This window comes from Panthera pardus, unplaced genomic scaffold (assembly GCF_024362965.1).
Source record: "Panthera pardus isolate Hobbes unplaced genomic scaffold, ASM2436296v1 HiC_scaffold_6, whole genome shotgun sequence".
Taxonomy (NCBI): domain Eukaryota; kingdom Metazoa; phylum Chordata; class Mammalia; order Carnivora; family Felidae; genus Panthera; species Panthera pardus.
The window spans coordinates 66,942,052-66,967,661 of NW_026526991.1; the positions used below are offsets into that span (position 1 = coordinate 66,942,052).

The following is a 25,610-nucleotide window of genomic DNA, read 5'->3' on the forward strand; positions in this document are numbered from 1 at the left end:
CCTACGCTTCAGCAGACACTGTCACTGCCCACACTTTCCAGCAGTGACAGGGCCTGGCCTGCTTGTTACCTGGAGAACCGTAATCAACCCAGAAATCTTGTTGACAAAGCTAAGGGCAGAGTTTCCATTGGAAAAAAAGCAGCTTGCAGGAATAATTGTTGTCGATAAGAAGTGGAACTATATCTCAGCAAGCTATGTATCTCTAGCCCCACTGTCTGGGGCTGGGGCCCTGTGTGTTCCTGCCTCTGGGTTCTGCTCAGCTCCTAGAAGCTGCCAGCACTCCCAAGAATAACAGGACAGTCAGCCAAGAAAGAGTCTCAGTGGATGGCTGATAGAATGGGAGCTGATAGCATGGTTTCTAAGGAGTGACCCACTAACCCTTGGCATTGCGTGGGATGTCTGTCCATGACCTTTATCAGGTTCTCAAAGGTGATATATATATTCCCCAAAGGTTTGATTTAGAAGCACTTTCAGGATAAACTCCTTCCTGCGACTGTTGAGTCATCAGTCACTTAGATAGTTAGATAGTTAGGGACACATTGCCTGTGTTCTTAGTGCTGTAGTGCTGGGGGCCAGCCTCCCCTGGAGATGGCTGAGCCAAAGACAGAAGAGGGCAGGCAGGCTTGGGGGAGTGTATTCAGCTACTCACACTCTCCCACAGAGCCCTTTTCTTGGACTGGAAACTCTTCTCTCCAGGTGAAGGCCATGGAGGCAGACGCTGCACTCATCCCCTTATTTACTGCCCTTGTGGGAATCACGATCATACCCGGGAAGTTTATGAGGTCTGAGCCAAAATTAAATGCAGCCCCCGTTATCTTTTCTGCTTTTCCCTTGCAGTCTCACTCACATCATAAACATCATAGATTTTTCTACTTTCTACAACAGTTTTCTAGCAGATGAGGAATGGGCCCTTTTCTAATTTGCACGATGGCGCCATGTGGTGGTCTGGCCAAGCCTTCCTCCAGAGACGCTGTGGGAATCGCTTAGTAGCTTCATTCTATGTCCATCTTAGATGTCCAGCCATCTTAGATGGCTGTAAAGAGTTTGTCTAGGACCTGTGATTGAAAGCTACAGGGGCTCTTTCATCTTGCATAGTGAAGAACTTTCTAAGCATAGAGTCATCCAAGGAAAGTAGATTGCCATGGGAGATAGTGTTCTGTTAGGAAAAATATTCACGTACAGGTTAGAATATTATAGAGGGAATTTAAGATGGTTGGACTAGGTAGAGTTTCCTTCCAATCCTGAGATGTCTGAGACGACTGACTAGCCAGTGGGTTTTACTTTGGACATTACGGTCTGCAGAAAATAATCCAACCATTCTCATCCATATTTAAAATATGTGTGTGTGTGGAGGGGCTGGGGAGACAATGAGGCAAGGAATATTTAGACAAGTTCTATTTATATAATATGCTTTCCTCTCCCCCTTCCCTCTTTTTCACTCTGTTCCTCCTCAGCTGCTTCTGGGAGGCAATGCTGAGACTGTTCTGGAAAAAGAATGTGTATATATGTTGGGGATGGTGGGAAGGAAGAAAAGACATCACCTTAGCTGGCTGTGACATTGCTGTGCCTGAGTTACACTTGAATAAAGAGATGACCAACACTAAGTTAGATCCTACAGTGCTCAGCACTCTGTGGACAGAGTTGAAAGGATGATGAAGTGAAAATCAACGAGAAATGGCTGTGCGCACATAAGCTCACGTGCAGCATGGCTGGCCTACACACTCCAGAGAGAGCCCCCCACGTGGTTCATTCTGTGTGTGCCAATTTCAGGCAGAAGAATTTTTCTCTCCCTTTTCTGGGAAATCACTTAGCTTTCCGCTTCTTTCTAGAAGGAGGGGGAACTCTGAGCCAATGTCAACAATTAGAAAGCTCAGTTTCGGTCATTCCAATTGCAGCCCAGCTGAGCATGGCCCCTTGTCCTGGGCTCCCGTTCTCCATGGGGCCCATTAGGGGCCACACTGCTCATGTCCTTCCTGGTCCTTGGCATATGAGGATGAGTGAACCCCCCTTGCACTAGCATGGTGTCCGGGCTCAACTGAGGGGGTCCAAGAGAAAGCTCAGTGAGGGAATCTCACTTTCTGAGTGGTCTTAAGGCCTCATCATGATGGGAAATCTGGCCTTGGAGTTGCACACTTTCAGAGGTGGAAAAGACCTTAGCAGTCAGATCTCTTGTCTACCACTTATCCTCCAGGCCATTGCTTTACGGCCCTCAGGACTCCGAGGAGGGTTCAGTGAGTGTGGTGGGGTTAAAGTGAGTCTAGCAGCACTTTGATCTTTGTCTTCCCAGGCTCTTCCCAGGACACCCTGTAGCCACCATATCACGAGACTGTTCTAGGCCAGCCTGCCCCGGTGATGCCCATTTAGCAGAAGCCCCGGAAGACGGGGCGTGTGTTGTGTGCGCCGACAGGCAGACATATAGGAGAGGCAGTGGTTATGGCTTCGATGACTGGAACGAAACATGTTATCTCTTCACTTCTTGCTAAGGCAAGGTCAGGACTGGGTCAGGCTCAGGCAGGGGTTTTGATGTGGGATGCAGTCCCTGGAGGAATGGAAGCCAGGGGCTTTCTGCAGACTTGAGCTCCCACCCTGTTTCTCTGAGGCTCAGTGTCAGGGACGTGGGTATTTCTAATACCAAGAGCAGGAGGGGGTTGCTCTGGGGACAGCCCCAGTAGAAGCAATGGGATGTCCTGTGTACTCAGAACATGAATTGCGGGCAGGGGTGGGGAGCTGTATGATGTGGCAAAGGAGCGTGGTATTAAGCGCTTATTTTTCCACTTCTCCTTTGCTACCCTGTATCCTTGACCCACTTTCCTCGCACTTGGAACTTTAGGCTAAATCTAGGTTAACCTCTCCTAAAAGGACCATCCAGTAGTGCGCAGTTGCATGGGGAGGAGCGGCCAGCGTGTTGAACGAGGTTTTCCCGGTAAGAGGGGATGGCTGGCAGAAAGGGGATCCCGGCTAATGCCTGCCACCCTGAGACTTTGGGAGCTTTGGAAGGAAAAGCGCCATGGCATTCTTCCATCATGACCTGTGGGGATTGTTCTCTTCTTTGCCCCCGGACTTGGTGGAAGCGAAGGGCCTCCAGGACTTAGGGCTGATGAGATGACTGAGATATCTCCCTTAGGAAAGGCAAGCAGAGGGGGGACTCGAGGCAAAAGGGTCTAAGTTCAAATCTGGACTCCAAAGACAAACAACTTCCCTGAGCCTTAGTTTTCCCATGGCCAGAAGAGGGATGATAACGGGACCCGCCTGATGAGGGTGTTGTGAGGACTGAATGAGAGAGCATACTGGAGAACCCGGAGCGGGGCTCAGAGCGGACCGCCGTGTCCCCGCTGATGATTATCACTGGGATATGGGAGGGGTCAGCAGGAGACAGCAGAAGCACGTGGGCATGGCACTAAGTTTGCCTTGTGTGGCCCCTGGCCCCCCACTTGCCTGGCCATGGCGCCCTGGGCAAGTCGTCCTGGACTTTGGTTTTGCCATCTGTAAAATGGGACTGCTCCTCACCTTACGGGACTGTTATGAGGCTTATGTAGGTCATGCGGCTAGAGCCTGGCAGGTTGGCACATAGTAGATACTCCATACACTCTTTTTTCTTTTTTCTTTTTTCTTTTTTCTTTTTTTTTTTTTTTTAAGCTCAAGGGTGGTAGTCTACCTGGGTCTCAAGTCTGGCTTTTGAAAACCTTAGGGGTTGAGGACAGGAGCGGTGGTCCTTTCTGTGCCGACTTGGCTCTCACCTCAGCCTCTGAGGAGCAAGCGGGGATTCTGGGAAATCGATAAGGCCATGGGGTAGAATCCAGAAGAGGGTGGTCAGCCGGAGGCGATGGACGGCACAAGTACGGGGAGCAAAGGAGAGCCTGGCTTGGGGGGTAAGTGACAGCATGTCTGTCCCCAGCAGCGGTGCCTCGTCCCACCCACGGCCCTTGGGAGCCGGCCGACCTGGCTCAGGTTATTTTAGCGCATCACCCACCGACATTTTCTTTTCTTTCTTTTCTCTTTTTAATGTTTATTTATTTTTGAGAGAGAGAGAGAGAGAGACAGAGCGTGAGCGGGGGAGGGACAGAGGGAGAGGGAGACACAGAATCCGAAGCAGGCTCCAGGCTCCGAACTGTCAGCACAGAGCCTGACACGGGGCTCGAACCCACGAACCGTGAGATCATGACCTGAGCCGAAGTCACGCACTTAACCGACTGAGTCACCCAGGCTCCCCCATCCACCGGCATTTTCCTTGGGTGTTTGCTGGGGGCTGGCAGTGCCCAAGGGGATGGTCAATAGGCTCGGGGAGCTGACAGCCCCAGGGCCCACAGTTTGTAATTCCCATGGGCTCTTCCCTTCCCTGCCTAGTTGGGCCTCTAGGAGGCAGAGGAACAAAAGCTAGGGGTCTGGACCTTCCCCATCTGTGGATTAGCTTGAAGGCTTTTGCCAGGTTTCAGGGTCAGGCACCTTCTGTTGGCATCAGGGAAGGGAGGAAGTGTGTGTGTGTGTGTGTGTGTGTGTGTGTGTGTGTGTGTGTGGTCTGTCTGTCTGTCTGTCTCTATGGGTAGACAAGCAGGGCTGGATGTGGGTAGAAGTGGGACGGGTGAAATTCTGCCAGCCCCACCTTGGTGACCCAGCATATGCCAGTAGCACACAGACTCTGGGCACCAGAGTCAGCCCGCCTTCAGCCCTTACTGAGGTCGGGGGTGTGGAGCATGTCTCAGGAAGAGCTAAAAGTGGCAGAAAACATCCTGTTTGAAAGCAGCGAGTTGCTGTATTTAACCCCTGCAGCGCTCGCTCCGCCTACACCGTCTGCACAGACGAGGATCTCGAACACCTGTCTGTGAAGCCATCCCAAGAGGCCAGGCCCTGTGCCGCAATCCCAGCCTGCACCCTTCCCAGCGCGCCTGAGGGTTCTCGGCAGTCCTAGCTGGGGTGGGATCTCTTTCCTGCCATCAGCAGTATGCTAGGCCATCCTCTGGCTCTGCTCCCCCCTCCCCGAGGATCCTTCAAATCTGGGGCGGGTGGGGGGTCTGTGGGAGCAGCAGGAGCAGCAGAGCTCCCCTAGATAAAAGCCCTCCCTCCCTCTCAACACCCTCTGCAGTGGAAGAAATAGGGAGGCTCTTTCCATCTGCCTACATGCTGGTCGCTGCCCCCCCCCCCCATCCCTCCCCACTGCTTCTTGCTGCTCCCGGCCTCAAGGGAGGGCTGGTCCTGGCTGCTGCCAGGCTCCACCCCCTCACCCCTGCCAGCGATGACATGGCACGCCTGTGCCCAACAAATCACTCTGTCAAGTTTTCAATCCCTAATCTCGGGACTAAAGTCTCTTGAGAGAACCTCCTGTACCATTTATTGGACTCGCCAGAGGACTGGCTATGAGGTCAGTGCCAAGCTGTAGACGAAGTGTTTCCCCTTTTTCGTTTCAGAGTCCTTTTGGTTGGACGTGTCTGTGAGGTCACAGACGGGCATCCCCTCCCCCTTGCCCCTTCAGGTGGGTGTTTCCTCATTAGCCACAACCTCTGTGGCTGGCTGTTTTCCAGGAGCAGGTGCGGGCCATGGGAAGGAGGGGGGACAAGGGAAGGAAGAGGATACTACCCCGGGCTTCACAAATGCGGGTCGGATCTTGTGTCAGCAGAACCGGCAGCAGCCCGCAGCCCAGACCCAGAGCCAGCCGGAGGCAGGGGAGGGGCTCAGAGAGGGGCTCAGAAGGGAGAGGCCTGCTGCCTCTCAGGCCAGGACACCAGGCAGCTGTCCAGCATAGTGACATTTCCTACTCAGCTCCAGTCTGCTCTTTGCCTCTCCTGCCTCCACAGTCTCTTCCTGCCAGCTCTCTGGCCATGTATGCCTGGGTTCTCTTTTGCACCTCTGGACTCCGGTCCCGGGCCCTGCCTCCTCGGTAGCAGCAAATAACCCCAAGCCGGCTGAGTTTTCTCTCAGCTCACCTGAAATGGTCCCGTTTTCTGTGGGCCTCCAGCTGATGGGTCCAGCCTTCTGTCCGGCTGGACTGGGGCCCCAGGCCCCCCAACCCCTGGCCAGGAGCCTTCCTGATGTCAAGGTAGTAGCTCAGCCCATTTCAGGAAAGCACAGTTGCCATGCCGGGGTAGACTGTTGTCCTGATGCCCTTGCATCATGACGTCACCAGCGAGCCCGGGTGATGATGAGCCCTTGTTGGGCTGATTCGTCTGGCATTCCCCCCACGCCCACATTTGATTTCTCCTTTTTCCACCAAAGCCACCAGATGTTTAGTCGCCTGGGTGACACAGACCCTGTAGCAACATCATGATGACTGAGAGTTGCACCATCTCAGCTGACCTGGGGTTAAGCCACAAGCATCCTAAACAGTTTCTCCTATTGCCCCACAATGGTATTGGGCCTCTGGGATCCCTGCCCACAGCTTGGATGTGTGCGGCACTCTAGAAGCCCTGGGGAGTTGGCTTGGCCTTGGGATGGGCTACAGGGACGATGTTGACAAACCCACGGGTGCTTTATCCTCGCTTTTTAATTCTTTGAAAATTGCGAAATGTTTTACATACGCAGACGGGCATATTAAACGTAAAATCCTATTTTAATAATTTTTGTAGTTTATTTTTTTTGAGAGTGACAGAGAGAGCAAGCAAGGGAGGGGCAGAGAGAGAGAGGGAGAGAATCCCAAGCTGGCTCTGCACTGTCAGCACGGAGCCCGAATGAGGGCTTGAACTCACGAACCGTGAGATCATGACCTGAGCTGAAATCAAGAGTCGGACACTCAACCAAATGAACCACCCAGGAACCCCATTCATAACAATAAAAATATAAGACGCCTATACCTACCACTCAAAGAAATAGGATATAGTGCCTATATAAGGCCTCTGCATGCCTGTCCCCGATCTCAGTCCCTCAAAGGTTTCTATTAATCATTCCTTTGTTCTTTTTTTTTTAGAGTCTTTATTTCTGTGCATGTGCGTATATGTGTGTGTGTGTGTGTGTGTGTGTGTGTGTGTGTGTCTAAACATTTCAGTTTAACAAGTGTCAATCTAGCTGTGATGGGGACAGGCAATAGTGTCACTATAAGTACATCAAAGTTCCCAGGAAAAGAAAAGCTAAGAGAGACGGGATCTACATCCATCTGTGATCAGGGTCCCCTCCACCCTGATCCTTATCCATCCTACTTCCTTCCTTCGTTTTTAGAAAATTAAAAAAAAAAAAAACCTTAAGTATTAAAAAAAAAAAAAAACTTAAGTAAGATTTGGGCTTCTCTGGGCCTCATTTGTAAAGAGTGACATTAAAGCACTTACCTCCCATTGGGTGATTTGAAGAGCAAATGGGGTAAGACTCAAACGGGCTTTGAAATGCCAAGTCGTAGCCCCGGGATTCCATTGGAAAGAAGCTCAGAAACTCCCAAGGGTCCTCCGGAAGCTACCTCTCTCACTTCAGGGTGGGAGAACATGGTTCATAACTGGCTTTCTCTCTTCTATTTCTTCTGCCCCGAGGGACCCTCCTGCCCTGGGGCCAAGCGGCCATGCGATGGCCCTTGTGACGACTCAGATAGTCTCAGACTCAGATAGACTCAGATAGGAGGCAGCAAGGTCTGAAGCATCTTAGGGAGGCCTGAGGAGCTCTGAGTCTGACCGCGTGGAGCCAAGGGCCCCATCTGCCTAATGGAAGAGTTAAGTCAACCGCTTCCCGAGAAGGATTTCCGAAAGCTAGTAGGTTGTGTTCCCTCGGTCCTCCCCACTCCTCAAGTGTGAAATCCATCTCTAGATGATAATGCTTATTTATCAAAGCCATCTCTGAAAACAAGTTTAGTTCACTGTATATGACTCGCGGTATTCGGAAGGACGATTCGGTCAAATCAATGTGTTACGTTTTTGCTGGAGAAAAAGAAAAGAGAAAAGAAGAGGGAACAAGATTTTGATTACCTCGGCGCAGGGACACGGGGCTGTCAGTTCCGAGCCACGTGGCTGTGCGGAGCGGGGGTTGGAATATCAAGGTCTGATTCGGGCATGTGAGCTAGTCCGTTCCCCAGACAGAGGGGCTGGGGGCTTCTATCTGCACTTGAGGGGGGGAAGGGGCCCCTTTTCTCTTGGGGGGGTCGTGCTGGGTAGAATAGAGGCCTCTGGCCTGCTTCAGGGCTGCTCCTGAGGTGAGTCGATGCCTCACAGCCTGTAAAGGAAAACGCCACTCTTCGGGTGAGGGTCGCAGGGTACAGAGAGGCTAAACACCTCACCCACAGCAGCTTGGCTAGTAGGCCGCAGATGCAGCCTTTGGACGCAAACCACGCTCTGAGTGGCCTCACCACAGCGCCCCCCGCAGATCGCTCCGGACTTGGGTGAGGGAGCCCGTCTTCTGCTCCACAGAGAGTCCAGAGGGTAAGCTGTGGTGTGGCGCGTCACGAGACGAGGGCGCCAAAGAAATCCTGCTCAGGCCTGCAACCTGGGGAGCTGCCCGACCTCGCCGAGTTCCTGGCAGATGGGGGTAGGGGTGCAAAGGATGCCAGCCAGCCCTGGCACTGACTCCGGCTCTGGCCTTGGCCTGCCTGCTCTTCTTGCAGGGACGGAAGCGATGGCAGCCAGCACTTCCCTGCCTGACCCTGGCGACTTTGACCGGAATGTGCCCCGAATCTGTGGGGTATGCGGAGACCGAGCCACCGGCTTTCACTTCAATGCTATGACCTGTGAAGGCTGCAAAGGCTTCTTCAGGTGAGTCCTCCCCAGGGGCCAGCGGAAGGAGAGGAAGCAAGATTTCCCTGCATGAGGAGAACCCCTGCATCTTCTCTGTCTCTGTCCTTCCCGTGCCCATGGAACATGCGAGCTCTTACAGCCACCGGGAGTAACAGGGTCTGGGTGAGAGTATCTTCTTCCTCCCCTCCTTTCAGCTCCAGCTACGTCCTCTGACCTTCTCAGAAATGGTTTTCCTGAGGTTTCTGTCTAGGTCCCCACTTTCCCATTACCCCTTGACCCATAGTCCCCTCTATTAACCCACATGTCTGTCCTGGAGTGACAGGGCCTCCTAACAGATGGATGACCACAGGCGTGCCCTCGGGGGAGTCCTAGAACTTGGCCTCAGAGCTTGTCCTCCCATCCACATGAAACCATTCCTTGGAACAAGGGAAATAGCACCCTGGTTGGACCTCTGTGCTTGATCTGTGCCCATATCTTCACCCATGGCTGGCTGTCCCAGGATGGAAAGCTCAGGCGATGTCAGCAAGGTGCCAGCCGTCCTGTTCAGTCAGGGCCAGTTTCTCTACCCGCTGCCTCTCCTCTTCTCCAGCGAGCCCAGTGTGCAAACAGTATGGGGAAGGTATTGGAAAGGCTGAATGAAGGGTGTTCCCATCCAAAGGCAGGAGGGAAGAATGGGAAGGTGATGAATCGCAGTATAGGACTGAGAAACATGAAGAATGAGCATTGGGCATATATTGGAGAGAGAGCAAGCAGGAGAGAAGCCTGGAAGAAAACATGAAAAAAAAGAGCTTCTGTATAAGAGTCTTAATTGGAGGTGAGTAAAGAAAAGGCCAGCAAGAGAGGAAAGAGTGAATCAGGTCCAGAACAAGAAGGCAGAGGTCGGCCTGGTTGTCTGAACTGAAGGGCCCACCCACTGGCTTCTGAGGGCAGAGTGAATCAGAGCCTGGGACATTGTGAGATACCTGCCCTGCCCCCTCCTCCCCCTACCGAGGACAAGGACTCATGGGCCGTCTGTGAACACAGCTCCCAACTCACCTGCCCCCTGTCCTGGGAACCAGCTGGCCTGGAGTTTCCCTGCCTTGAGCAGTTGCTGGGCAGCGGGGTTTCTGTGGGTGCTAATTGACTGTTTGGCCTGGCTCGGGTTGCCCACTTGGCTTCCTGGCAGGCTGCTCCCCAGCTTGGGGAACCAGACCTGCAGCATCGCTGGCTGCAGACTCTGCTGCTGTGCGGCTCATTCCTCTGCACTTCCTGCAGGGTGGGCCTTCCAGAGCCCCACCTGGACCCTTTCCTGCCACGGCCTTTGAAGTAATAATGGGGAAGGAGGGTGTGTGCGCACATCAGGGCTGCTTCCTACCATAAAAGCAGCTAGAAGTGTGTGAGCTATAGCGGTGGCCATGCCGTTGCCCGTCCTTGCTCAGATCTTTTGACTTCTCTGTTTCAGTTACCTCAACCACGCACCTGACTTTGTATATCTGACTCCTCTTGTATATAGTGTTAGTCTGGGGATTGATTCGATGACATATACAAAAGTACTTTAAAAAACATAAAGTATGATATGTTATTTTGGAACCTGATGGGTCAATACTTATGTCCTTCATGGAACGCTGCCCTCATGAAATAAACAAACGTCTCTCCAGCCACACACCTTCCTTTTGTTTTTTTTTCTTTGACACATTCACTCAATGGATTTTAATGAGCATCTGTTATCAAGGCACTGGGCAAAGAGCTGGCAATATGGGGACTCTGACCAAAGGTCATACGTCACCCATCTGCAACCCAAAGGTCTCCAACAGCTCTTGGGGCTGTTTGGTTAATTCCTAGATCCCTGTCCCCAACCCCCTCTCTTTCTAGGTCACCTATCCCTGGGGTTCAGCTCTGGGAGATGGGACTCTTAGGTGGCTGCCTATTGGGTTCTGACATACTGGAGGTCAATTCCTTGCCAGAGTGGCTCCAACTCCCATGCACCTGTGCTTCCTCCCCTCAGACACACCACTGCTCCTTGAGGCAGGACCATGATAGGTAGGCATCTGGGTGGAGGGAGGACAGGTTCCCTGATGCCCAGGGCTAGGTGTGGGAAATGGCAAAATGGACAGGGATGGTACGTTTGTATGTCACCCACCCTGAGCCCCTCTTTCCAACAACCCCTGTGTGGAAGTGCTGGTATTACGGGCAGCATTCTGCTTTTGTCCTGTTCCCCTGTCCTTGTCTGCCTTGTGTCTTTACTGTCCCTGCCGTGATGACTGGGCCAGGATGCACTTTCTGAAGAGCCAACACCTCTTGTTGTTTGTCTTGATTTTGTTTGATAAAAATACACACCCACCCACCCACCCCCCACCTACCCACCACACACACACACACACACACACACACACACACACAATCAGTCAATCTTCGTTATTTGTAGATTCTGTATTCACAAACTTGGCCACTTGTTAAAACTTCCTTGTAGTCCCCACATCAATACTTGCAGAATTTTGTGGTCATGGTGGTGTCAGAGTGGTGAAAACATCAAGACCCACGACGCACACATTCCCAGCCAAGGTGGAACAAGGTGACATCCTGCCTTCTTGTTTCAGCTCTCATGCTACAAACAAGTGTCCTTTTTGTGGGCTGCTTAGTACCACAGTTTTTGCATTTTTGTGCTATTTGATGGTGATTCCACTGTTTAGGATGGCCCCAAGCATAGTGCTGAAGTGCCATTAAGTGGTCCTAACTAAGCACAAGAAAGCTTCGATGTGCCTTATAAAGAAAACAAGTGTTCAAGAAGCTTCATTCAGACATGAGCTATAGTGCTGTTGGCTGAGTTCAGTTTTAATGAATCAACAATATATATTAAGTAAGGTCCTTTTAAATAGCACATGTGAAACAAGGTTATGTATTGATTGATTGATGAAAATGTTATGACCAGAGGCTTCCAGGAAGCTAACCCTGGGAACAGTGGTTCAGTATGTGTTAATTCAGTGCTCATGGTGCCCTCACAGAACATAACTGTTGCCAAAAAGAAAAATCAATTAAATATACATAATTGCTCCTCTTTTCTCCCCCTTCCCCTTGCTTCTCCTTTACTTCATCCAAATTCTATTTGGTATTTTTCTATTTTTAGTCTATTTCAGATAGAACTCCCTTGCCACTTATGTCTGTTTGTGAAATCCTGATCCCAGGAAGAAAGGTCTACATTGGCGGTGGGGAGGGGGGGGTACCTTCTCTGTGTCATGTTCCACATCCTTAGGAGCACAAAGATAAGTGCAACCAAGTCCTTGCTCTCGGGGAGTTCACTCAACCCTTTCATGGTGTTCTCAAGGAAAGAGGATCCCTTTCGTGCTGAGTCACTGGCTATTTACCAAGCCCTGGGGACCAGTCTGACCATTCAGTCTTTGGTTTGACTTCCAAGATAGTCAAACTAACCTACCATAGGAGCTCATTGTGGTCATCCCAGCAGGTCCAAAATTCATAATCAAACCAAAATGGGATTATGAAGGTTGGACAGTGACCACAGTTCTATTGATCTATGGTCAGACCATAGAGACCATTAGAGACCACTGTTGGCCAATTTGTCCTACAAGTTATTTCATGCTGTTTCTGCTTCATGTTCCTCTGGAATACATGGACATCCTGGGGGGCAAAATGATATGTCCAGTGTGAATAAAATGGCATGGGTAGGCTTGTAAAAGGCTATATGTCTTGGCTCTGTTAACAGCCAGAGCATAAGTAAGGGCCAGAGGGGAAAAATACATAGGTCCTACTACAAAGGATATATATATATTGGATGATCTGTGGATGTGAATGAATCTCTGGTCATGAGTGGCTTAGTTCAGACTCTAATATAAAATAAAGGAAAAGGTATAAAGGACAGAAGAAAATCAGAGGGACCTCTTTGAAGAAGAGAATTAAGAGTATGGTGAAGTTTAAGAGGTGGTCCTGGGGGGTGCCTGGGTGACTCAGTCAGTTAAGCCTCCGACTCTTGATTTCGGCTCAGGTCATGATCTGGCAGCAGTGAGATCGAGCCCCATGTCAGGTTTTGTGCTGGGCAGGGAGCCTGCTTGAGACTCTGTCTCTCTGCCCCTCCCTTGCTTATGCTCGCTTTCTCTTTCTCTGTCTCAAAACACAATAAAATAAAATAAGGGGAAAAAAGAATACAGATAAAAAAGGTGGAATAAAAAAGGTGGTCTTGGAATGCAGGGTTGAGAAACAGATCACTGCCTCTTCCTCTTGTCTTCTTCCTCCTTGTTGATGCCTCCTTAATCCAGACACTGTGAAGGCATGCATTGCAAGTGCCAAGCTAACAAACACAGAGTGGAGAAATGCCTTCTTGTTTGCGGGTCTCAAGGTGCTCAGGGACCTTGTTAATTATGAGTCCTGTGGAGTGCAGGGGGCAAAAGGCAGGCCGGTGAGGATCCGGGAACACGAGGAATGTTCTGGCTTTCGGGAAGTCCACCCAGCTGATACCGCAAGAGCTGTGATGTGAAGGGGAGCAGAGAAACGAGGTGGATGGCCAACGACTTAAAACTCAAAGGGCTTACGAGCACTGGAGTAAACAGAGAGGAGAGAGGAGCAGGGCGTTCTATGAGCGCCAGTAAATGAGTCCCCACGACGTCGGGGCTGCCGGAGAAAACTTTGTCCAGTTCAGCTTGGCAGCTGGAAGCTGTTCCATGGCCGCTCGAGACTGGGACTGAAAGAGAATGAGGAAGGTTGTCCGCGGATGGGTCAAGAGTAGTTTTGGAAGCTTGGGTAGAGGAGGCCGGATTATTTCAGAGGGAATGTCACTGGAGTTGTCAAGAAAGGCAGCTGCAGGCATGTGAAGAAGATCTTACGTTTTGGGGGGGAACTCAGCTCTCTCATCAAGGCTCATTGGCAGGAAGTCACTCTCGGCACACGCGGGGGTCGTCCCTGTGCTATGGCAGTATAGGGCCAGTGGAGAGGACCACCAGTGGTTACCCCTCATTTCCAAACCACCCCTCTCAGGGACTGTGTCTCTCCCAATGGCTTTGTGCCAGAGGAGACCCCCAAAGGGCCTCTGCTGCACGTTCCTGGACTTTATGGGGCACGTTTTTTTTTTTAATTTTTTTTCTAACATTTATTTATTTTTGAGACAGAGAGAGACAGAGCATGAACAGGGGAGGGGCAGAGAGAGAGGGAGACACAGAATCTGAAACAGGCTCCAGGCTCTGAGCGGTCAGCACAGAGCCCGACGCGGGGCTCGAACTCACGGACTGTGAGATCATGACCTGAGCTGAAGTCGGACGCTCAACCGACCGAGCCACCCAGGCGCCCCTAGGGGGCACGTTTTGATGGCTACTCTGGCTTGCATTGAGGTACGGTATATTCATAAGGAGGACGATGTTATGTAAGAATACTGGAAGCTTTGGAATCAAACAGATCTTGATTCGGATCCTGCTTTCACACTTATTAGCCGTGTGATGTGAAGCAAGTGATTTAACCCTCCAGTCCTTTTCATATCACCTGTAAAATAGGGATAATGCCCATCCTGAAAGGTCGTTGATAGCCTTGGAGATAATATGCAAAGGAGATAATATGCAAAGATAATATGCATCGAAGACTCTCGGGAAGCGGAGGCTATTATCATCGTCCTTTTGTAGTGTGTTGCCTCTGAGAACAGACAGCCCTTTCCTCTCCTCTCTCGCGGAACCTGGAATGTGTGTGTAAATAACTCCTGTGCGCGGCTCAAAAGAAGCAGCAGCAAATGGTTTCAAAAGAAGCAGCTCCCATTTCCAGAGCAAATGGTCCGGAAGGGCATATGAGTGAAAAGCAAGTCTCCTTCCCTACCCAGTTCCCGTGCCCCTACCTCCTCCAGAAGCTGTCGCTGTCACCAGCTGGCTGTGTTCGCTGCCAGACTCTTTATATGAAAGCACGTGTGCGGGTTTATGTGTGTGTGCACAGGCACGCACGTGCACGGGGAGATAGGAGTATATACTACACTCACCCTCCCGCACCTTGCTTTTATCTACCACAGAGCATTTCTTCAAGCTGGTTCCCGTTTCCACGTTCTTCCTCTGTCCTTTCCACAGCCCCGTCATCTTGCATGGATATACTATGATGTGATGGACCAGTTCTCTCTCTTTTTTTAAAAAATGTATTGGAGAGAGATGGAGCATGAGTGGGGAGGGGCAGGGAGAGTGAGGAAGAGAGAGAATCCCAGGCAGACTCTGTGCACTGTCAGTGCGGAAGGAGCCCAAGTCGGGGCTCGAACTCACGAACCGCGAGATCGTGACCCGAGCCGAAATCAAGAGTCAGGTGTTGGACTGACTCAGCCACCCAGGCGCCCTTGGACCAGTTCTCTCTCTTTTTAAAAAAAATTTTTTTTAATGTTTTATTTATTTTTGAGAGAGAGAGAGAGTACAAGCAAGGGAGGGCAGAAAGAGAGGGAGACACAGGCTCCAGGCTCCGAGATTTCTGTGGCACTCAACGTTGCGGTGGAGACAGAGCCCAGAGCTGGTACTTGGCCCCGGGCTTGGGTTTCACAAGGTGTGTCTCTGGTGATAGGGCCACCTACCCGAGAAGGACCCTACTGTCCCAAGCCCGAGACGCTGGCCTCAGGCACTTCAGGCTTCTGTGAATTGCCTGTCATGTTTTGATGAATTGGTCAATGTCCTCTCTCACCCCTGACTTTCTAGAAACTGTGTCTATATTTAGCCTGGCTGCACCACCCCTACCCCTCCTTCCTGAGCTGGGGTATAATTGCCAACCATCCAGAGGATGACAGGGTCCAGGCTTAGAGAGGAGCTAAGGCCATGGGCTCCCACAGAAACTCGAAGCTCTTGTTTCTCAAAACTGAACCAGCTCACAAGCAATTAGCACTGGGAGGAAGACAGGGCAGGGCGTGGATCTTTAGGACAAAGCACAGAGCCACGGCTGGCCAATCTGGCTGCTCTGACTCCTTGTGGGCAGAGGCTAGATGACAGCCACATGTGTGGAAGTGCCCTTAGAAGGCAGGGGATCGGGGAAGAACCGGGTCTCAAGCTCGCAGGACCTGCAGCCCGGCAACTGGGCTGAACTGGGCGTACCTGAAAGCCATTTCAGAAGAGGACCTGGGTCCGGCTGTCGGAGGCAGTGAGGGAGTTTCCATCTCCTGAACACCGACCCACGCTCCAGAATGTGACAGTGTTCTCTGTGATGGCTAACCTCCATCTTCCTGGCTACAATTCCAGGGTCCTGCCTCTGATTCTGTCTTTAGAGAAGCCAGGGCAGAGCTGCTTACTATAATTTTGCATACTAATAATTTAAGAGCTGCATGAATTTATGGGCTCCTTTCTGCGTTGTTCAACTAATGTGCAGACACGCAGCAAAGTTGGTGGGCTTTGGGACAAAGTGTGGCAAAGGGTGAAAAGCACAAGCGGCATTCTTTTCATTTTTTTATGTTTATTTTTGAGAGACAGAGAGAGAAACAGAGAGAGAGGGAGACACAGAATCTGAAGCAAGCTCCGGGCTCTGAGCTGTCAACACAGAGCCTGACGCGGGGCTCGAACTCACGAACTGTGAGGTCATGACCTGAGCCGAAGTCATATGCTTCACCGACTGAGCCACCCAGGTGCTCCCACAAGTGACATTCTTACGCCAGATCTGAGCCTTACTGGGAGATAATGTGCCTGGCCAGAAGGCTTTTAACATTTTCTTCCTTCCTTCCCTCCCTCCTGCCTTCCTGCCTTCCTCTCCTCCCCCTCCTTTTCCTCCTTCTTCTCCATTTCTCCCTCCTCCTCCTCCTGCTTTGTTTCTCAGTAGTCATGAGAGTACTTCCTACTACAGAGACAAAGCTGGAAGCAAGGATACTGGGTCCTCCCTCCCCAGTGTTTTCTTTTAAGCCAGATCTGCTTTTTTTTTTTTTTTTTTTTTTTTTGGATTCCAACCCAGCCTTGTTTAGAGTCCACTCCTGTTGTCAGGCAATGCTGGGCTGAGTGGCTATCTCCAAGTCCTCTGTGTGTGGAAGCCTGGCGGGGGGGAGGGGGGGGCTTCAGATTTACAATGAGGAAGATAAAAGAAAGATGGTCATGGTCCACGTCTCTTTCTGAGCGACCTTGCAGGTAGGAGAGGTGCCCACCAGTGAGAGTCAGAGGCAGGTGCACTAGAGCCCGAGGAAGGAGGGACAGGCCTCCGAGGGATGTGAGGCTGCCTCTCGTGGGGGGCCTCAGGGAGCTCTCAGCCCCCAGCACAGGGCTGGTGGGAGGCTTTGGCTTATGTGTCTGGAGGTGCCACATGTAGGCTCCTCCTGGTGCCCCAAACCCTGGAGAATGAACAGGAAGAGCTCTGAGCCAGACAAGACAGTGGGTGGAAGGAAAAAGCAGACCCTCCACTTCTGGGCAAAATGCCTAGTTGTAAAAAAAAAGGAAATGAGAGTTTACTCTGAATTAGAAACTTCTGGTCCTTGAATAAGTTTAGAGAATTACAGGCATTCTGGGGCCTGAGCCTTTGTGGTAATAGGCAGAGCCACAGGAGCCACGAGTGGGAAAGAGGGGGAGGAGTAAAGGAGTGAATCCATCTCATATCCGGTGGTGACGGGAGTATCTCTTTTCGGGGTAGCCAGGGTACCTCCATATTTGCTTGTCCCTCTGGAGAACTACAATAGATGGATGGAGGCTCAAGGAGGAGGGCTTTCTAAAGCCCTTCTTAAAGGCAGGCAAAAGCCTAAAGTACAGTCCCTGCCTGGGTAGTCACTGCAGGGGTGGATGTGGCCTTTAGTGGTCTGGACTTGACCCCCATAGCCTCATGTTTCTTCACCTCCCTGTGTAGCCCTGTCTACTGGGGTCCCCTTGGGTCAGAAGAGGCATAACAGGAGGGTACGGGCAGCCAAGGTCCAAAACCAAAAGCAGCTACCTCGTGGGCCATTGGGTCATCGTTGGCCTTGAGTTCTCAAGAGCCAGCCGCCTGGAGCTCTTTGCCTGTGGGCTCCACCTCACTGAGCACCTTGTTTCTAGAGATGAGAGGGGTTGTACATGAAGCTAAAGCTGAGCCTCACATCTCTAACAGCCAACCAGGGAGCCTTCACTTCTTGCTAAATCACCTCACTGAAAAGTTTCTTCCCCTCGGTGGTCCCATCTATGAAATGAGGAGGTCCACCAGGAGTCTCTTGGGTCCCCTAACCATCTGTCCATTATCCGCCAATGAGTATGTTTGTCTTAAACTCCATGTCTTCTAGTGAATGTGAACAGTGAGCCATTTTTCACCAAGAAATAAAACTAGTGTGTGGCCAGCTCCTCTCTAAGAGAGAGAAACGGTTGGACCCGGGCCTTTGCTTCCAAGGCTTGAGCATCTATTGCCACAGCTCCTTGGAAGGTGCTGCTGCTCACAAAAGAAAGTGATTCTGCCACCATCCCGCCCCAACTAACTCCTGTCACCCGTCCTGGGGCAAACAAGTGGGGCCTGCCCCTGCTAGGGCTGGGAAGAGCACGAGGAACCTGTAGGACACGGATGATGCAGCCTCCCCAAATCCCATGTGGTGTGGCTGGCAGCAGGGGAGAAAGCCAGATTAAGGAAAATGAGCCCTCAAGCTTGCACATGCACGCATAGGCGCGCGCGCGCACACACACACACACACACACACACACACACACACAATTTTACATAGAATACCAGCGGCCGGGGAGACCAGCTTCCTAGCTAAGAAACTTTGGTAGTTTTCTGTCCTTGAAGAATCCTTGCTTCCTCTGCCTTTTGGAAAGCCAAGGCCAGACCTCAGGGCTCCCGCCCGCTCATCTGGCCTTTTCTCTCTGGACATGTTACCTGGATGCCTAAAGCTACAGTTCGGGCCCTTCCTCCCTTCTCCACGCACCCATGCGCATGTCTGTTCCTGGACCAGGGACGCTCTAATCACAGACCTCCAGGCTCTAGATGACTTAAAGCGGCCACGAGTGCCCTCACCTCTCATAATGGCTCACTAAAAGCAGTGAGGGCTGCTCTACAGATTTCAGGATTTTTGTTTCTTTAGTAAAAAAAATGTTTCTTTATTTATTTTTGAGAAAGACAGAGACAGAGCTCCAGCAGGGAAGGGGCAGAGAGAGATGGAGATACAGAATCTAAAGCAGCCTCCAGGCTCTGGGCTCTCAGCACAGAGCCCAAGGGGCTGTTGGGGGTGCTTGAACTCAGGAACTTGGAGATCGTGACCTGGGCTGAAGTCCCACACTTAATTGACTGAGCCACCCAGATTCCCCAGTATTTTTAAAAATTTCACTAGGCTAATTCATTCATGTATTTCCTGTGTAGTAATGATAATAATAATAATAATAATAATAATAATAATAATAATAAAAATAGAGTGAGAAGTAGAGTGCCATCAAAGTAAATCAGGGGCGCTATGCTGGCTCAGTGGGTAAAGTGGGCAGATCTTGATTTCTGGATCATGAGTTCAAGCCCTGGGGGTAGAGCCTACTTTTTAAAAAAAGCAATCATAGTAATAATAAATAAATAAATACATAAATAAATAAATCCTTTCAAATAGTAAATAAAATAAATAAATGAAAGCGATGATGGGAGCAGAGTAGGCAATGACAGAAGGAGGAGCCTGGAGTGTGGGGGGAGGGAGCGGTGGTCACTGAGAGCGGCCAGGGCCGGGCCCCAAACTCTCTGTGGGAGACGCGGAGATCCCAGGGGTCTTGCCGGCAGGTATGGGTGGTCACAGTCCCTGCTGGCAGCCAGGGCCGAGGCTGGAAGGTGGGTGGCACAGAGGTGGCAGGTGCTCTCTCCCTCGGCAGGCGAAGCATGAAGCGGAAGGCGCTGTTTACCTGCCCCTTTAACGGCGACTGCCGCATCACCAAGGACAATCGCCGCCACTGCCAGGCGTGCCGGCTCAAGCGCTGTGTGGACATCGGCATGATGAAGGAGTGTGAGTGCTCGGGGGGCCAGGGCGGGGGGTCGGCACTAGAAGGGGAAGGTTTCGTGCTGCTGTTCATGCAGGTTTGGCCCGAGAGGTGTGCGGTTCTTCCCCTGGGGCTGCTGGCACCCTGCATGTGGAGCTGGGGCCCTGAGGCCAGAACAACAGGGTCCAGGCACCAAGAGGGTACTGCGAGCCTCTCTAGGGTCTGTATATGCGTCTCAGAGGCCTGGGACAGCCCCTCCAGAGTGAGGCCTGTGAGGAGGGCAGCGCAGGGCACTGCCTTCCTGAGCCCAGAGCAGTCCTCCTCCAAGAGTACATCATTATGCTCACCAACCTGCTCAATGACCCAGGGTTCTTTGGACTTTGGGAGAGCGAGCTGCTGAGCTTGGGGAGGGACAGGAGTGGTGGGGAGAATATTGAGAGCCCAGTTGGCATCTGGGGTCTGTCCCCCCTCTGCCTCTGCAGCCTTCCTGCCACTCTGGTCCCTGGGCGGATCTGCCGGCTGGAGCCCAGAGGAGACCAGGGGGAAAGAGTCTGTGAGGGGAAGCACCGGACTCTAGGATGACCCTCTGGATCCAGATAGAGAGAGAGGAGCGGTCCTAGGACTTCCCGTCCAGCTCTGGGGTTGGAGGAGAGGACCAACGGCAAATTCGTTTGTTCTAACCCTCGATTAAAAACAGCCCCTGGACTTTGTTTCTGAGCTGTGGTACCAGTTATTTGGTAACCAGAGTAGCCATTAAATTCAGCAGACCCTGGGAGGGGCTAGCCTGGCCCTCCCCGGCCTGGAGACCAGGGCACTGGGCCAGCCTGGGCATGGGTGCCCCCTGCACATTCAGCCCTGCCAGTCTGCAGTCTGCACGCTGATCCCCTCCTTGGCCCCAGGACAAGGCTTGTGCCCTGCTAACCTGTGGGCCTGGGGAGGCTAAGGAGGGGTGCTCAGATGCAGGCACCCCGGGAGGCCCTCCTGGCTATGGGGCTATCGTTTTGGAGGCGAGGGAGGCAGGTACAGGGAAGATGTGTCCGGAACAAGGGAAGAGTCACGGGATAGGGCTTAGGGGATGGAAAGTTTCTTCCTTGATGGGAAAAAAAACCCTTCTCTGTTGCTGGGGAACAGAGACAGCGTGAAGGCCCTCACCTGGAGCCTCCTCCTTGGGCCTGGGGATCACAGCCCTCCACTCCTGATCCCGGCTCCCCAGTCAACACTGACAGTTCTGGAAGAAGTTTCCAGGCTGTTGTTCCTCCTCGCCCCCACGGGAGCGGGCAGGCCTGGACATGCTGATTTCTCCTAGCCCAGTCCCCTGCCCCACCCGACTCCCGTGTTTATCCTGGAGCAGAGCAGGCCAAGGCTGAGTGCCTCATGGGGCTTCTCACACACTGGCTTAGTGTGGCCTCCTCTGTGCGAGGCACGAGGGTGGACACAAACCAGATGCGGTTCTTAGAGCCCCTGCTCCTGCCCCCAAGGAGCACACATCCTCCACAGGGCAGGGAGCCTGCGTCTCAGGCTTTTGCCAACCAAGAACCACCATGGTTACACGTCTGGGATTCAGTAAGGCTCTGCCCCAGAACGTCTGGTCGGTGCCAGCCTCACTGCTGTTCCAGAAGCCCCTCTCCTAGGTCTCAGGAGGAAGGAGGTGTTGCATCCACTTAGAATAGGGCGAACACTTGGAAATCATCTGAGACCCAGAAAAGTAAAACTACCAGGACTGGAGTCAGAACGCGAGTCTCCATGTCTGCTTCTAGATCCCTCCTGGTCCGCAAAGAGAGCTCTGCATCCATGGTGATGAACAGGTCTTGGGTGCGTCCAAGTGCCTCCCCCCAAGAACACCGTGTGGTGGGGGGGGGGGGCCGCAATCCACAAATGGATGCCCACCCCTCAACTCCCAACAGCTTTGCCCTTCAGCCATCCCAAACACAACCTCGGTCTTCCCCAACAGAGCCCTGTCCCCACCCTGTTATATATCCACAGTAATCCCACACCCCTGCCCTGCTCTATGCCCAGGGCACTTGTGTCCTTGCCCTACTGTGTGCAACCCTGTGCTCCCATCTTGCTATACGCTCAGGACAGTCCTGGGTCCTCACGCTGCTGTATATCCACTGTAGGCCCACACCCCTACCTTGCTGTATGCCCAGGGCAGCCCTGTGTCCCCCAATCTCAGGATGCCCGTGCAGGGAGCTCTAGTGAGTGAGGTGTGGGCTGGTAGAGCTGAGCTCTTGGAGTCTGGGCCCCAGAGCTCCTGTTACATGGAAAGTTTGAGCTAGCACTAGGCGCATTCTTGCCGCTGCTCTAAGGGAGGGTCCTTCAGGAAGAGCTGTAGTTCTCTGCGTCAATCTAGCCCAGCTTAAAGAAGTCTGTCAGAGTGTCTGAGCCTAGAGCTCCCAACTCAGAAACCTAGGAGAGCCGCTCATTTATCACCTGGGCTGGTGATTGCCTTAAGGCTCAGCCTCCCAGAGACAATTTTGTATCAACATTTGCAAAACCCCCCGGACACCTCCGGGCGGCTCGCTACGAAGGGAGCTGCAAACACAGGCTCCCTTCTGGCAGGGGCAGAGAGGGGGCCCTTCCCTAGAGGCAGCTCAGGAAGGGGAAGGGGCTGGGTGTGGGAAGTCCTACTGAGTGCAAGATACATGCTGTTTCTGGTTAAATTCTCATAAGAATCCCTAAAGATGTACATACTTCTGTTGTTTTTTTCATAGATGGGGAAGCGCAGAGGAATTAAAATTTCATGCTTTTAAGCTAATAAGATGGTGTGGTATGGGCATTCTGACCTAGGTCTGTTTGCTTCCAAGGGCCAGGTGAGTGGGCTCCACCCTGGCGTAGCCCGTCAGGTACCCCCAGTGGGCCAGAGCTCCCCTGCTGTGCATTTCCAGGCACCTTCCAGGTGCCCAAAGGGATGGGCATAAGAGACTGTTCCCACCAAAGGCTCCCTTTCTCTTTCTTCAAGTCCTAGTTGACTTTATTCCTTGGAGCCCAAGAAATTCCATGGTTGAATTCTTACTTCTGGTTGACCTATCCTGCGTGGAAACACCTATATGTTAGTTTGTTCCATGTTTTTACAGATGTATGTCTCTTCTACCCAGAGTTAGCACAGCTCCTGGCACAACATAGGTACTCAATAAATACGTGTTGAATACATTAGCTCCCCATTATGCTCATTTGTACCTCTGTATCTCCCACGGGTCTATAGATCAGAAAGATCTCCCAAATCTGCTATTGTCCGTGTCATTCACTTGATCACATTTCCAGAGCTTGACTTCCAAATGCAGTTCTAGACTTCATGAAACAGGGAACGTCCTGCATGGGAGCACCGTGCGCAAAACCATTTTAGGACTCAGCAGGCAACCTAGACGGAAGGCAGAAAAGCTACAGAGGAGCCATATGGGTTTCACAAAATCTATAAACACAGCTCATGTGCTTTATTCACTGGAGAGCCCATCAAATGTTCTTTCAGAACCTGTTCACTCTTATTCTAGGTCAAAGGCTTTTCAACTCCAAAACGTGGGTCCTCCTACATCATGGTCACGGCATTTTCGGTAGCAAATTTCTTGAGAAAGTGATTTTTAAAAAAACGCACCATTCCCCATGAAGTTAGCAACCCCTTTAAACAATGACCTATTTGATAAATCACAATGCGCCTCTGCACATGTGAGACACTTGTGACTTACCCGGTCTCCAGACAGTTTTGCCTGGAGGGAGGCTCGGGGATTGGCAGCCCCCGTTAGAAAATGGCAGGTCTCAGCATTTCCTTCGTTAGCACTGCACACAGGAAGGCAGTAGCTATTTGATACAGTGATTGAGAAGAACAATGGCATAAGGTTAACCTTGGATCTTCTTAACTTTGTCCTTTGAAAGTAAATCATTTACAAATTTTGCTACTTTATTTACTTTTCCATGCTCTTCAGACGGATTGGAACACTCTGTGTGTTCCAGGGCTGAGGACAAGAGTCCCACTGAGCAAGCAGAGCCAATTGTAATCACAGGCGGTAGGGAGTAGTGGTTACAGTTACGGATTCTAGAGCCTTATTGCCCAGGCCCGAATACCGGCTTCACCATGTGTTAGCTGTATGACTTTGAACAAGGTACATAGCCTCTGGGCCTCCATTCCCTCATCTGCAAACTGGGGATAATAGCACCTGCCTTAAGAGGTTTTTATGAGCACTAAATATATGCGCTAATGTTTAAGAAACATTTAGAACGGTGTCCAGCACATAAAAAGTTCTATATTTTTAATCCATTTTTATTACCACTGTTTTTTTTTTTCTTCATAAAACTTGATTACCAGGATTTCCAGCTCCCCAACAGACTAGAAGTTAGCTGTTTATGGGAAGAAAGGCAGGCACTGATACAAAGGGACAACACAGAGCTTACCAGAGAGGGGGTGACTGAAAGCTATGTGAGGTAGCACAGGAACGCCACATCAGGGGTGCCTGGGTAGCTCAGTCGGTTAAGCATCCAACTTCAGCTCAGGTCATGACCTTGCAGTCTGTGGGTTTGAGCCCTGCATCGGGTTCTCTGCTGTCAGCTCAGAGTCCACTTTGGATCTTCTGTCCCCCGTCTCTCTGCCCCTCCCCTACGCACTCTCTCTCTCTCTCTCTCTCTCTCAAATAAATAAACATTAAAAAAAAAAGAGCTCCTTGGTGCACCTGAGTGACTCAGTTGGCTAAGTGTCCAACTTCAGCTCAGGTCATGATCTCATGGTCCGTGGGTTCAAGCCCCATGTTGGGCTCTGTGTTGACAACTCAGAGCCTGGAGCCTGCTTTGGATTCTGTGTCTCCCTCTCTCTCTGCACCCCTCCCCCGACTCGTACTCTGTCTCTGTCTCTCTCTCAAAAATAAATAAACATTAAAAAAACTTTTTTTTTCAATTAAAAAAGAAAAAGAACTCCAAATCATAGCAGGCTAAGTCATATAGTGCACGGACACAGCCCTATACAATTCTGAGGTTATAACCTTGTTCCTGCAAAGTCCAGTAATTGTTCCGAATGATGATGCTTCTGAATCATCAAGAAAAGGTAATATGATGTTACGGGTGTTCTGTTACAAGGTATTCTGTCTTGAAAATGTTTCAGTCACAATTATTGAAATTAAAAAGGCAAGCTGGGCTCAGTTATCTAGTGGACTGGCATTCAATGTGTGCCATCCTGCCATTTTAAGGTACATGCAGTGCTGGTGCACGTCTCACTATCATTTCCTGAGCAAAGGACAATGACTAGCACATAGTAGGTACAATCAGCATAGATGTGTTGGGTGTGCAATCTTTCAGACTATGGAGTCAACACCATGGCCAGGAAGCCTCGCTGGGCTAGCCTTTATGCAGAAACCACAGGAAGTGTAAGATGTTCGCCACCCCCTTAGGTATCCTATGGTTCTAGTGAAAGAGATCTTTATGTTTTAAGTTTATTTATTTATTTTGAGAGAGAGAGAGAGAGAGAGAGAGGTGGTGCAGAGAGAGCAGGAGAGAGAGAATCCCAAGCAGTCTCCAGCTATTGGCATGGAGCCTGACTTGGGAACCGTGAGACCATGACCTGAGTGAGATCAAGAGTCAGACATCAGGGGTGCCTGGGGGGCTCAGTCGGTTAAGCGTCCGACTTCAGCTCAGGTCACGATCTCGCGGTCCGTGAGTTTGAGCCCCGCGTCGGGCTCTGGGCTGATGGCTCAGAGCCTGGAGCCTGCTTCCGATTCTGTGTCTCCCTCTCTCTCTGCCCCTCCCCCGTTCATGCTCTGTCTCTCTCTGTCTCAAAAAAAAAAAAAAAAGTTAAAAAATAAAAAAAGAGTCAGACATCCAACTGGCTGAGCCACCCAGGTGCCCCTAGTGAAAGAGATCTTGAACATCTTAGGTTCTATCTGCGCAGGCATTTACTGGAGCCTGTACTAATCATAAATATTACAGAGTGGAAGATACTTTGGTGCCAGTGTGTGTGGGAGACAGTAGACACGCCCCAGAAATGAGAAATGAATGCACAGTGCAGATCAGGGCAATCCAGAAAGGCTTCGTGGTAAAAGAGGACTGTAAACTGGGGGCTGAAGAGTAGACAGAGCTTGCACCGCTACAGGGGAGAGAAGACCCAGCTGGACAGGCATCCAGCGTAAGTGGAAATGAGGTGGCAAGAGCGAGCGGGTCATGTTCACAGGTCAGCAATCTTGACGTGACCAGA

At 51.2% G+C, this 25,610-nt stretch overlaps 1 protein-coding gene across 4 annotated transcripts in view; it reads left to right on the forward strand.

Moving 5' to 3' along the window:
• VDR (vitamin D receptor) overlaps positions 1-25,610 on the forward strand; it is a 57,887-nt gene that overhangs the window by 15,967 nt on the left and 16,310 nt on the right. For all 4 annotated transcript variants that reach the window (XM_019419153.2, XM_019419155.2, XM_019419154.2 and 1 more), the window contains exons 2-3: positions 8,507-8,654; positions 19,337-19,467. In XM_019419153.2, the coding sequence (XP_019274698.1) occupies positions 8,507-8,654; positions 19,337-19,467 (279 nt within the window). The remainder of the gene's footprint in view (positions 1-8,506; positions 8,655-19,336; positions 19,468-25,610) is intronic.